Genomic DNA, 12,221 nt, shown 5'->3' with positions numbered 1-12,221 from the left:
ACAGTAACCATTATAATATTGGTGAACTATCTTTTCATCAAGGAATACAGGAACGCACCTCTTCTCAAAGGCATTAGAAAGTGCTCTTTGCCCAATCTTATCTGGTACATTAGCCCCAGCCCATCCTATCCATTTTGCTTCTCCAAAAAGAGCACAAGAAGACTCCTTACCCAAACACTAGCTTGATGTTAACATCAAACACTTCAACACTTTGGATGTCTAATGTCTAAATGACGCTGAATGTTTCATGAGTTCTTCTGGGATGTAGACGCGGGCTTTTGCTTTTTTGTCCTAGTCACCCTCTCTGAGTTAGTATTTTCATTAAAGCTACCTAGCATATCTTTCCAGATAAAACCACCTACCACACGAGTGCAGTTCTAGCTAGACAGTACAATGTGATTAAAAATCAACACAATTTCTGCAAGACTAACTAATAGAAGAAACTCAAGACTTCGATGTTGAGTAATCCTCCCATATTTTAGTTCTTGGCAGATTAAACACATAACAAACACAGAGTACTGAGGTCTGTTCCAATGGTTTTCCACATTACCGGGATAGAATTGATACTTTCTTAGGGTGAATTCCATTTTCAGTGATTTCTTTGGTTGGGAATAGTGGCAGGCACTCAGAGATTGTAATTTAGTATGTTGTGTGCATTCACTTGTAAGAACTGTAAAATTATGAAGGCAAACCATATAAATGTCTTAAACTTGATACTGGAACTAGACAACGAGCTCAACACAGATCTTTAACTCCTGGGGTGAACACTTAAAAGATCGATGTGGAGCAGCTAAGATGTAGATTCAATACTCCACTTTACAAGACAGCTTAGATTTGCATCATACAACCACAACGAAGACTAAGTAAAGATAACAATGTGCAGCAACAGTTCTGAATTCACCTTCATAGTTTCACCAAAGTGCTCCGCTGCTCAATGTTTTTTAGAGGACTGCAGGTAGTAAAACCATAAAGATGTCAGCAGGGTTATGAAAAATATACATATCAGAATCACACTAAACGGTAAAGAAATTACATCAAAAGTCTTGGTCACATATTCCAAAAATTCAGCAGCTTCTTGTTTTTTCTGTTCAGCTGCAAAGAAAACACAACCACATCAACAAACATTACTTTTACAACATATTGTTGTAAACAAGTTCAAATCAGTGATTTACATACCTAATTGCGAAACATCCCCTAGTCTCTTAGATACATTCTCTAATCCCTTACTTGTTCTCACAGCAAATCTCTGGAAAGTATGGCTGATAGAATAGGACCAAAGGAAGATAATAAGACCAAAATACCACCTTCAAAATCTATTTTATCCTATAATATAACAATCCGAATTCAAAATCAGATTGTAATATAAACAAACGAGTTAACCTAAATTTATCGTGAATTTAAAACACAAAAAATCTATATTAAGCAAAACATAAGCTGGTGGAAAAAAAGAGTGAGAAATTTGATTGACGCACGAATTATAACTTTTAAAGAATAGATGAGAACAATTGAGAGACAATATCCCATCGACGAGATTAAAGAAGCTGAAAAATAGAAATAAAGCAACCAATCAAAATGAAAATGACTAGTTACCTATTAGCGAGGGAATCCACGACTACTTTATCAACGACATAACTCACTGCTCTCTGCAGCAAAGTACCTCCACCCACCATCTTTCTCTCTTCTGCCGAAATTAAAAATAATAATAATAAGGATTTTGATAAAACCCTAATTTTCTTTACCTTTTTTTTTTCAGAGGCAACGAAACACTTGACCACCAGGGAGGAATCTTTTGTGGATTGATGAAAGGAGAGGAGTTTTCGGTTTTTTGTTGTTATATATTTGCCGATTTTATCGGCGAAATCAACGATAAGAAGAGGTCAATCTCGGCATTATGTTTATTTTTATTTTCAGAAGGTTGGGGTGACTAGTCCATTGGAGCATTTTAGGTGAGATATTATCCTGACATCAAACACCAAATTTAATTTGGTGTTTTTTCATTATCATGAGAGACATATGTTGATAAAAATACCAAAAAAATACCAAACCAAACACCAAATTGGCCAAAATTTGGTTTCAGCTTTGGTGCTGTATCAAATCTCTATCGCGGTTTTGGAAAAATCGCGCGGTTATTCTAACACCGCATGGGCTTGGGCTAAACAGTGGGCTTCAATCACGCGGTTTTGCAAAAACCGCGCGAGTGATTGGGAAAAAAAAGAAAGAAGAAAGTTGATGTGTGACACATCACGCGGTGGGCTTGGGCTTTTAAGATGGGCTTCAGTGGCGCGGTTTTGAGAAAACTGCGTCATTTGATGTCGAATATTTGATGTTTCTCCTGAAATTAGTTGGTTGGTGTTTTTTTGGTTTGGTTAAAAAATTTGGTGTTTTCTTGGTTTCTCTCGGTGATGACAAAGGAACCGTGCATAACATGCCAATGAAATTTAGCTTCGAATGTTGGAGATGAAAGATTAAGCCATTGAGTTCCTCTTAAGTTATAATAATAAATGTTCAAAATAAGAAAATATAGTAATTACCAACAACGGTAAGTCGGTAAAACATAATTGACAGCTAAACTGCAACCTGTAACTAGAATCTATTACCACATTTCTGTAGCAACACAAGGCGCCAAGACTAAGAATTTATTAATGACTGCCCACATAGTTTAATTAATAGAAATAGCTTGTCACTGGTACCTTTTACTAAAGGAGGGATTACACATGAACCAAAAGATTTATTATTAACCCATTGAGGGAACTGCAAATCCCTAACATCAAGACTGTACTGGTAGTGGCATGTCCCTTTCCTAGAAATCAAGATTGTGAAGGTGGTGGCATGCCCCTATTCTGGAAATCTGGATTCTGAATTGGTGGTTGCATACTCCTGTGTTGGAAACTTTGATCACCCACTCGCCGCTGCACGCCACTACCCTGGAAACCTTCACTACTCGTTGGTGGCACCTGCATGTTCCTGTTTTGGTAACCCTGATTACTCATTGGTGGCACCTGCATGTCCCCGTTCTGGAAACCCTGATTTCTCATTTGTGGCTCTTGCATGTCCCCGTTCTGGAAGCCCTGATTTCTCATTTGTGGTGCTCGCATGTCCCCTTGGAAACCTTGATTATTCACTGGGGGTGGCATGTCTCTACTCTGAAATTCTCGGTTCTGTGGAGGAGGTTGTACATTATCCCTCTGGTTGTTCCAGTTAGGTGTTGGAAGTGGCACGTCTCTACCCGAGAAATTATGGTTCTGACTGGGATGCTGCATTGGTGCACTCTGGTGATTCCAAGTCTGATTTGGAGGTGGAACATCTCCATTCTGATATCCTTGCCTCTCAATTGGTTGCTGCATGTCCCGATTTTGAAATTCTCGAGTCTGAGAATGTGATTGCGGATAACTGTTCTGGAAAGTCTGATTTTGAATTGGAGGTGGGATGTCTCTGCTCTGATAACTTTGATTCTGTAATGATGATTGTGGCATACCCGGTGTTTCAAAGTTTCGATTCGAAACGGGGTCTTTGGCATGTCTCTATTTGGAGTTGGCGATGGTCCTGATTGGTTTTGGACATGACCATTTGCATTCCAGTTCATAGCATCCTCGCTCTGATTATTAGAGTTTTCTGATGGCCGATAAGGTGTGGGTGGTTGTGAGGGAGGAGGCATGTTATCCCTCCGCCCTAATTTGGTCCGTCCGTGGCTTCTGTCGTCTGCGTCTATTCTCGCGATTGGTGATAGTTCTTAACCCATTCCTCATGATATACAGGATCATAGGGTACAGCCTGCCCATTAATGAATGGTTCCCCTGAGCAGGTTTAAGTAAAACAGAAGAAAGAAACATCATTGTGCAGTACAAGGCAGACTAAAAAGTAAACACTCCACTCAAAACAAATGCATTATCAAAGACATTTGTAAAACAAATACCAACACAAAAAGAAAATGACCAGCAAACAATTGACTTCTCAGAAAACAGGAGCATCAAATACCAATTGCAACTACACAACAAAAAAAGGTACAACATAAATCAAATGACATTCGAAAAAAACTAATCATACGATATTATTTAGAACCAAACAGAGTCAGCACAAAAAGAACTTGCAGTTACAATTTCTAGCAAAAACCAGATTCAAAACAAAATAAAGATTTAAGATATCTTGCAAATGATTGCTGCAACTTGCTTAAACCAAAAGTCATTTTCTGCGACAAAAAATGGACACACACATTCAAAGACTTCAAGAACGGGTAAGAGTTTTCACAGTTGGGTGAAGTTGTACGCATAATTCAACTTCATGGAATATTCTCCACTTGCCACCTAGCTGGAAAAATGGCTTTTCTGCTTCCAGACGTTGGGTCAATTGCTCCCTTTCAAGAACTTGGGAAGGAATGCCGACAAGTTTGGGCTAGAATTGGTCCGGCCACAAAATGTTGGACAACCTGACTAACCCCAAGCTCATATATTGATAGTATAATATTAAAGTTTGACGAGCTTGAGTTTAATTCAAGGGGTTTTTTAAGTCTCGAAATTCCTATTTCTAATCATAGTACAAAACATTCTTTCAATTAAAAATTGGATGGTTGAACGATGACATATGTTGAATATCAACAATGCATTGGACTGAAAAAATCGGGAAATCAACATATCCAATTATCTATAGTATATTTTGACGTTTATAGATCTTAGCTGAATCGTGGCACAAGAGGGTCGCATGCAAAACTTTTTGGGAGAAAATGTAAGATAATTTCAAAATGCAACTCCAGACGAACCAAAGTTTGGTTAGTGAAATTTTGCACATTTAAACACAACTCAATATATTAATGCACATTAATATCAAAACCCAACATAGAATGAAACTGACCAGCAAACAATTGATTTTGTAGAACACCAAACGCACTTCATAATATCCAAAACTAACTCAAACTTATTAAAGCGCAAAGACCTATAAGAGTAATCAAGAGTTACCTCCATAGTTCTTATTCCTAACATCCAGATAAGAATCTGGCAGAACCCATCTCACTTTCGGCAATTCTGTAGCAAACAACAATGCCAAAACACCATCAACATCCCAAACACATCCTTCAAATCGAAACAAACTAACTATGAGTTAATATACCCTTAAACTTATATGAGAGCTCCTCCGAAACAATGCATCCAAATGCAAAATAATGCCTCGTAGATACCGAATAAATCTGCTTTCGAGCTTCATCTTCACTGCAATAACAAAATAAAAATATATCATTTTTATAAAAAAAATCTTAAACCCTAAACCCTAGAAATAAAATAATCTACCTTCCAACAACTTGAGCCAAAGTCTTGATATAACTATCAATAATCTCATCTCTAGTAACAGCATTAACATCAAAAGGCTCTAAAACGACAAGCCAATGCTCAAAATCACATCCATCAAGAAGAATAGTTTCTTTCGGAGGTCTATTCGATGACTCATTATTCATCATACGTGTCGAACAAAGACGAAGACCCAAACACCCATCACTAATACTTCCCAAAGAAGTTGAATGCCAAGAAGAAGGAGAAGAAGAAAGTCTTTTTTGGTTTTGTGAAAATGAAGAAGAGAATAAGAGATGGTTGATGTTGAGAAACGAGAAATGGTGTTTTTAGTAAAGGACTGAAAAGCTCTACGACGAAGCATTGTGTTTTTAGTAATGGAAATTTTTCTTCACTGGTTTAAAGTTTAAACGAGGGTTTTAGGATAAGTACAATGGTGCGGCAAAACACCAAATTGTACGTTAAAACGTTATACCGCCAACCCTATTTTTATAAATTTCTTTATTTATGCAGCCAATTTTAACGTTATAGTGTATGCTCTGTACGCCATAGCCAGTGGCGGCCAGCAAAAAAAATTCAAATAACTCTACACGCCATAGCCAGTGGCGGTTAGAAATTTGATTTAATTCAATTAATAACCTACACGAATTCAATTATTATTTCCACCCGCCACTTCCAGCAGCGGTTATAATTGATTTCTATTTTTTTGTTTTTTTAATAACTTAATTTATGCAATTACCATTCTATCCTACCCTTTTAATTTTTTTTTGATTTAGTTGTATTTCTTTGTTATAATTTCAATTTTAAGATTAAATTTATTCCGATTTGCAACAACTTAATTAATTATTTAAATAAAACATTTATTGAAAATTAAAAAAAAAACAACAAATTAAAAAGAAATACATTAAAAATGCATCAAATACGTACGAAACATTTAAAATTCTTAATCAAATTAATCAATCGCTTTCTCCGTATTCTTCGAAGTACAAATTTCTTGAAGGAGTCTGTGCATTGCGAAGAGTTTGATCTTTCAAAATTTGTTTTTTTGCGTTTTTGTACCATTCTTTTCCTTGAGGTGTCATAGTCGATGTATTTGTGCTCATGATCTCCTTTTCCCATGCTAATGTCTCACGGAATTTTTTTTTTTCTGCAAGTTTAATCCTTGAAGAATTAGATGCTTCACTTTCATAGAATTTTTTCCCATGGTCAGTTGCTGCCTCAATGGCCTCCATCGCCCGTTGAGATTATCGCGTTAATTCTTTGAGAGAAGTTTTGTTTTGACTGTCAACTCTTTTTTTTTGTTTTGATTTGTCTCTTCCACAATCCGGTCTTTTTGATGAACCAGGTCTTTGCATTTCAGAATCAGGTGTTCCCCCCATGCCATCTTATTCGTTTAATGGAGTTGGAGACCACATTATGAAAATTAGTTTGAGAGAAACCAGTGTAGTTGGAATTGAATGGCGCCCATTTTTAAGTAGTCTTTCAAAATAAACCACGCATGATCAAATTTGAAGGGTTTATTATCTGAAGACCTGGTGACATACAACTTCCTTGCTTGCTCCATCTGTAAAAGAAAAAAAATATATATTAGTTTGAGTTTAATCAATTATATTCTAGCTAAATAATATATATATATATATAAGTTGCCATTTTCTCATGACTTTGTCAGATAATGGGATGAAGTAAGGTGCAGATAGAGAAGTTACGGCAGAGCTCAAGAAACTCCTATCCACTAAAATATTTCCGCCAGTCAAGCACAAGCTATAAGTTTCAACATGAATGCCATTATATCTTTTCAAAAATAACAATATTATAGCATTTTCTGATTTGAATTGTTCATAACAGCAATCTGAAGAACAATAGCTATCAAATGATAACCCAAAATATTTTCAAAGGACGGAAGGAAAACAATATGTAGTAAGAATCAGATCCAGTGGTTGCAATTACTGCTTTTGGCTCATGCCAGTTTCCTTGAAATGTGAAGCCTAGATGGATACAAAGTATGAAGAAGTTGGACTTTTGTTTTAATGCAGGTGGGAGGCCAACATTGCAGCCGATCAGGCTGCAAAGCATTGTACCAGACTTGGCACTCAGCAGCAAGAAAATTAGCATAAGGCATACTTTCATAGCTAAAGATATGGGAGGTCCCATGAGAGGCATACTTTAGATGAAACTAGGAGTTCCCTGGTATAAAAATATATATCGTAATTATTTGATTCATCTAATATAAATTCTGCTTTTTTAGAAAAAAAAAATGTTGCATATGTTTCCTTGATTTGGCCGTGCTTCGTATCAATTCCACTTCTTTAGATGAAATGTTTATGGATATATCAAAATTAAAAATAGACTTTTAAACATATACTCAATCTTAGACATTCTACTCATTGATTTTTCTCCAAAAACAAAAAATTAAGATTCAGCAAATAGTAGTTAGAGAAAATAGCAAAAATACTTAAAAAATACCTCATTATTTAAAGTTACAGGTAAAAACCATGATCACCTAGGATTATTTTGGAAAGGCCAAAGACAAATATATGGAAAACCGAAAAGGTTTAGGTGTACCACCAGATGCAAGGCTCTATAGCTTATACTCTATCTTACCTCTAGATCCTTCGCTGCTTGTTCCCTTGAGATTTCTTTGTGTTGCCGAGTACGTTTAAGAAAACCAATGCATAGTACTCCCTGAGAAATGATTGAATAAACCATGGAACTCCAGCAACTCAAATTCCAAATATAACTGAGAACTACAATTAGAATTAACAAAAAATGTTTCACTGTCAAGTACATAAAACTTTGCAATTTAAATACAAGAAATAATTACATAGAGTGGCAATGCATCCTAATCAGAACAGATGTTGAACAGGAAGATTACTAAGAAGTGCTGCGATCTGCTCGCTATCCTCATCCAAGAACTCCGACAACGAAAACTCCCACAATTTTTGTCAGGTTAAAAAAGAACATGCTTTGAAGGAAATTGAACAAACAATTGGCATCCAATCACGGAAACAACTATAAATCAAAATAAAGGGATTTCTTGATTCACATTTACAACAGTGTAAAGTACAAGAGTACTATAAACAAGCTTGTAGAATTACCTGCTGCAGTTTTTTTGCCTCCTTCTTTCTTTCCAGCCATTTTTGTGGGAAGTGGCGATGAAAAATTCAAAATTCAGCGCCAATTTATGGACTTCTATTTTTCTTGTGCGGTGGTGTTGAACAGTGAGAGTGAGAGTGAGAGATTTTTTTGGTGTTGTGGGTGTTTTTTTTGAAAGGGTAAAATGGGGAGATAAATACCTACACGCCTGTGGGAGTGGCGTATAAAAAAACTTGGTTTTTTTTTTTTTTTTAATTTCTTGCCCGCCACTACTAATGGCAGATAACAAAAGTGGATATTATTGTTACACGCCAGTATCACTGGCAGGTGAAAAACCAAACCATTGGGTTTGATTTCGCTATCCCACTAACGGTATCCACTGTGCTATTGTGGTTTGGTGTTTTGCTGCACCAAACCATTGGACTTAGCCTCAAACTAATTTTCATAACGGGTCTCCAACTCCATTAAACGAACAAGATGGCATGGGGGGAACACTTGATTCTGAAATGCAAAGACCTGGTTCATCAAAAAGACCAGATTGGGAAGAGACAAATCAAAACAAAAAAAAAGAGTTGACAGTCAAAACGAAACTTCTCTCAAAGAATTAACGCGACAATCTCAACGGGCGATGGAGGCCATTGAGGCAGCAACTGACCGTGGGAAAAAATTCTATGAAAGTGAAGCGTCTAATCCTTCAAGGATTAAACTTGCAGAAAAAAAAGAATTCCGTGAGACATTGGCATGGGAAAAGGAGATCATGAGCACAAATACATCGACGATGACACCTCAAGGAAAAGAATGGTACAAAAACATAAAGAAACAAATTTTGAAAGATCAAACTTTTCGCAATGCACAGACTCCTTCAAGAAATTTGCACTTTGAAGAATACGGAGAAAGCGATTGATTAATTTGATTAAGAATTTTAAATGTTTCGTACGTATTTGATGCATTTTTAATGTATTTCCTTTTAATTTGTTGTTTTTTTATTTTCAATAAATGTTTTATTTAAATAATTAATTAAGTTGTTGCAAATCGGAATAAATTTATTCTTAAAATTGAAATTATAACAAAGAAATACAACTAAATCAAAAAAATTTAAAAGGGTAGGATAGAATGGTAATTGCATAAATTAAGTTATTAAAAAAACAAAAAAAAATAGAAATCAATTCTAACCGCTATTGGGAGTGGCGGGTGGAAATAATAATTGAATTCTAACCGCCATTGGGAGTGACGTGTAGGTTATTAATTGAATTAAATCAAATTTCTAACCGCCATTGGCTATGGTGTGCAGAGTTATTTGGATTTTTTTTGCTGGTCGCCACTGGCTATAGCGTCAGAGCATACTCTATAGCGTTAAAATTGACTGCATAAATAGAGAAATTTATAAAGATAGTGTTGGCAGTATAACGTTTTAACGTACCATTGGATCACATTTTACGTGAAATTTGGTGTTTTGCTGCACCATTGGACTTAGCCTGAGAGAAACCAGGTGTAGTTGGAATTAAATGGTGTGCCCATTTTTCGTAGTCTTTCAAAATAAACCACGCATGATCAAATTTGAAGAGTTTATTATCTGAAGACCTGGTGACATACAACTTCCTTGCTTGCTCCATCTGTAAAAGAAAAAAAAAATATTAGTTTGAGTTTAATCAATTATATTCTAGCTAAATAAATATATATATAAGTTGCCATTTCGTTATAGTTTGAGTTTAATCAATTATATTATAGCTAAATAATATATATATATATATATATAATATCTTACAATGTCCATTTCATTAGTTCTTGATCTGTTCATAGTCTCGGCTTGATTCAAACATCCACGAAATAAAGTAACTGCTTTATTTATAAGTTGCCAACGACTTGTAACACTTCTCATAGTTCGTGCCTCTGTAAAACCCCGTATCATCCTTTGATTCTCAAATTGTTCTTTAATTTTATCCCACAACATGTTGCCTGTATCATGTTGTCCCACAACATGTTGCCTGTAAAACCCTGTATCATCTTCTGATTCTCAATTGGTCTTGCATTACGACAAATAAAATTAAGTGCGAGTTATGATATGGCACAAAACTAGATGATATGGTATTACGACAAATAAAATTAAGTGTCGCATTTTATTTCTACTGATGGTATGACACAAAACTAGACCACACTATAGTATTCTACGTATATCAACACACAATCGTAGTCTCCTTAACCTAGAAAAACTCCAGTTATCTTTCAAAAGGATACTAACACATCATTTACCAAATCAAGTGGACGTATTGCTGAGACTTAGACAATGTGTTTCTAACCTTGGCTTCGAATGAAGGAGCAACTCGCTCTTGGATTTCTTTGGGTAATATGTTTTGAGAATCCAAGTCAAAGTGCTTGAAGAACTGGCTTGCTGGGAAGTTGTTAGTGACTAAATTGTCCCACAAAAACTTATGGCGTGCCCAATATAACATAGCAAAAAACAAATAGGTTTGGGAAAAAAATGTTTTCGCCCATAAAACAAAGTTAGGAAAAGCAGATTTATTATAGCTACCACTATAATGATATTAGATATTCCATGAGGAATTTTTTTACATGAAGTTCACAAACAACAATAGATCGAATTATTAAAAACCGTATTGATTGAATCAAGGAAAGAAACAAAAAAACTAATAATACTTATGTCAGCAAGGGATGCAGGACTCACTTTCCTCTCTCCTGGTCTACGATGGATGGTCTTGTTCCAACCACTATATAAGTTGTCTCAAATCCCTTGTGTGATAAGCAGAGCTTCAAGTTCTTCTCTACGCCTCTCCAATTGCTAAAATTTATAAAGAACGTTAAGAAATACTGCATTAATGTGCTAACAGTGGGCTTGCTTTCAAGTTATAAAAAGAAAAGGAAATGCAACTTATTTTCCAAGGAAATCAGTATACAGAACAAGTTGTCATAGTTGTCACTGAATTTAAAAGAATTTATAGTTATAATCCTGCTAATGTAACTCAACATTTCAAACGAACTACAAGTTTTAATTGCATACTTGCATACGTCAACACACTGGGTATATATGTTATTCAAATGTATTCTATGAAACACAGTTACTCACACCATAAGGGTTAGATTAAAAGCTCAAATCCAAAATTCTTATATTTTACTCTTTCATAACTACATATTCAATTACCAAACTAAGCTGATCTAGTTTCAGGATATTAGTCTTGCCAAAAACTACAAGTGAAATCTAACAAGCAGTTCAAAGCAGCTATATCTATACGGTCATATTAGCAATTAGACCTCATATGTAAGTATTTAGGACATTGTGGCGTTATGCTATATAGAGTAGAAGGGTCCGTAAAAATAACCAAAATTGAAAGACAACGAAACATCATCGCTGGTTCTAAGATGTTGATGGATACGCTGGTGACCTGGTGTAGAGTATCTTTTATTTGTACAAAATAAGGGGAGAATTGCTACGGTGAAAGTTATTTTTTCTTTGTGAGAGTTTCTTTATCCCCACCATAACATGTCTCCCCTGTACTTTGTTTATCTTCACATGAGCTCATGATGAGGTTCTCGTGGGTAAATTTCATATGGGAGGCATACAGAACTTCCACGTGAAAATTTTCTCATGACTTTGTCAGATAATGGGATGAAGTAAGGTGCAAATAGAGAAGTTACGACAAAGCTCAAGAAACTCCTATCCACTAAAATATTTCAGCCAGTCAAGCACAAGCTATAAGTTTCAACATGAATGCCATTATATCTTTTCAAAAATAACAATGTTATAGCATTTTCTGATTTGAATTGTTCATAACAGCAATCTGAAGAACAATAGTTATCAAATGATAACCTAAAATATTTTCAAAGGACGGAAGGAAAACA

General features: G+C 35.5%; 2 protein-coding genes across 2 annotated transcripts; both read right to left on the bottom strand.

The window, feature by feature from the left end:
• Positions 1-678: 678 nt before the first annotated feature.
• LOC147483297 (UvrABC system C protein) lies at positions 679-1,931 on the bottom strand. The gene is made up of 4 exons (XM_086578730.1): positions 1,591-1,931; positions 1,177-1,259; positions 1,034-1,092; positions 679-949 (listed from the first exon to the last, which is right to left on the bottom strand). Exons 1-4 carry the CDS (start codon positions 1,668-1,670, stop codon positions 932-934), a joined length of 240 nt encoding a protein of 79 aa, XP_086434856.1. The 5' UTR covers positions 1,671-1,931; the 3' UTR covers positions 679-931.
• Positions 1,932-3,705: 1,774 nt separating this feature from the next.
• LOC147483296 (multiple organellar RNA editing factor 8, chloroplastic/mitochondrial-like) lies at positions 3,706-5,699 on the bottom strand. The gene is made up of 4 exons (XM_086579528.1): positions 5,277-5,699; positions 5,101-5,198; positions 4,950-5,015; positions 3,706-3,794 (listed from the first exon to the last, which is right to left on the bottom strand). Exons 1-4 carry the CDS (start codon positions 5,441-5,443, stop codon positions 3,706-3,708), a joined length of 420 nt encoding a protein of 139 aa, XP_086435654.1. The 5' UTR covers positions 5,444-5,699.
• Between the last annotated feature and the right edge of the window lie 6,522 nt (positions 5,700-12,221).

This window comes from Coptis chinensis, chromosome 8 (genome assembly GCF_015680905.1).
Source record: "Coptis chinensis isolate HL-2020 chromosome 8, ASM1568090v1, whole genome shotgun sequence".
Taxonomy (NCBI): domain Eukaryota; kingdom Viridiplantae; phylum Streptophyta; class Magnoliopsida; order Ranunculales; family Ranunculaceae; genus Coptis; species Coptis chinensis.
This window is presented reverse-complemented; position numbering and strand designations above follow the sequence as displayed.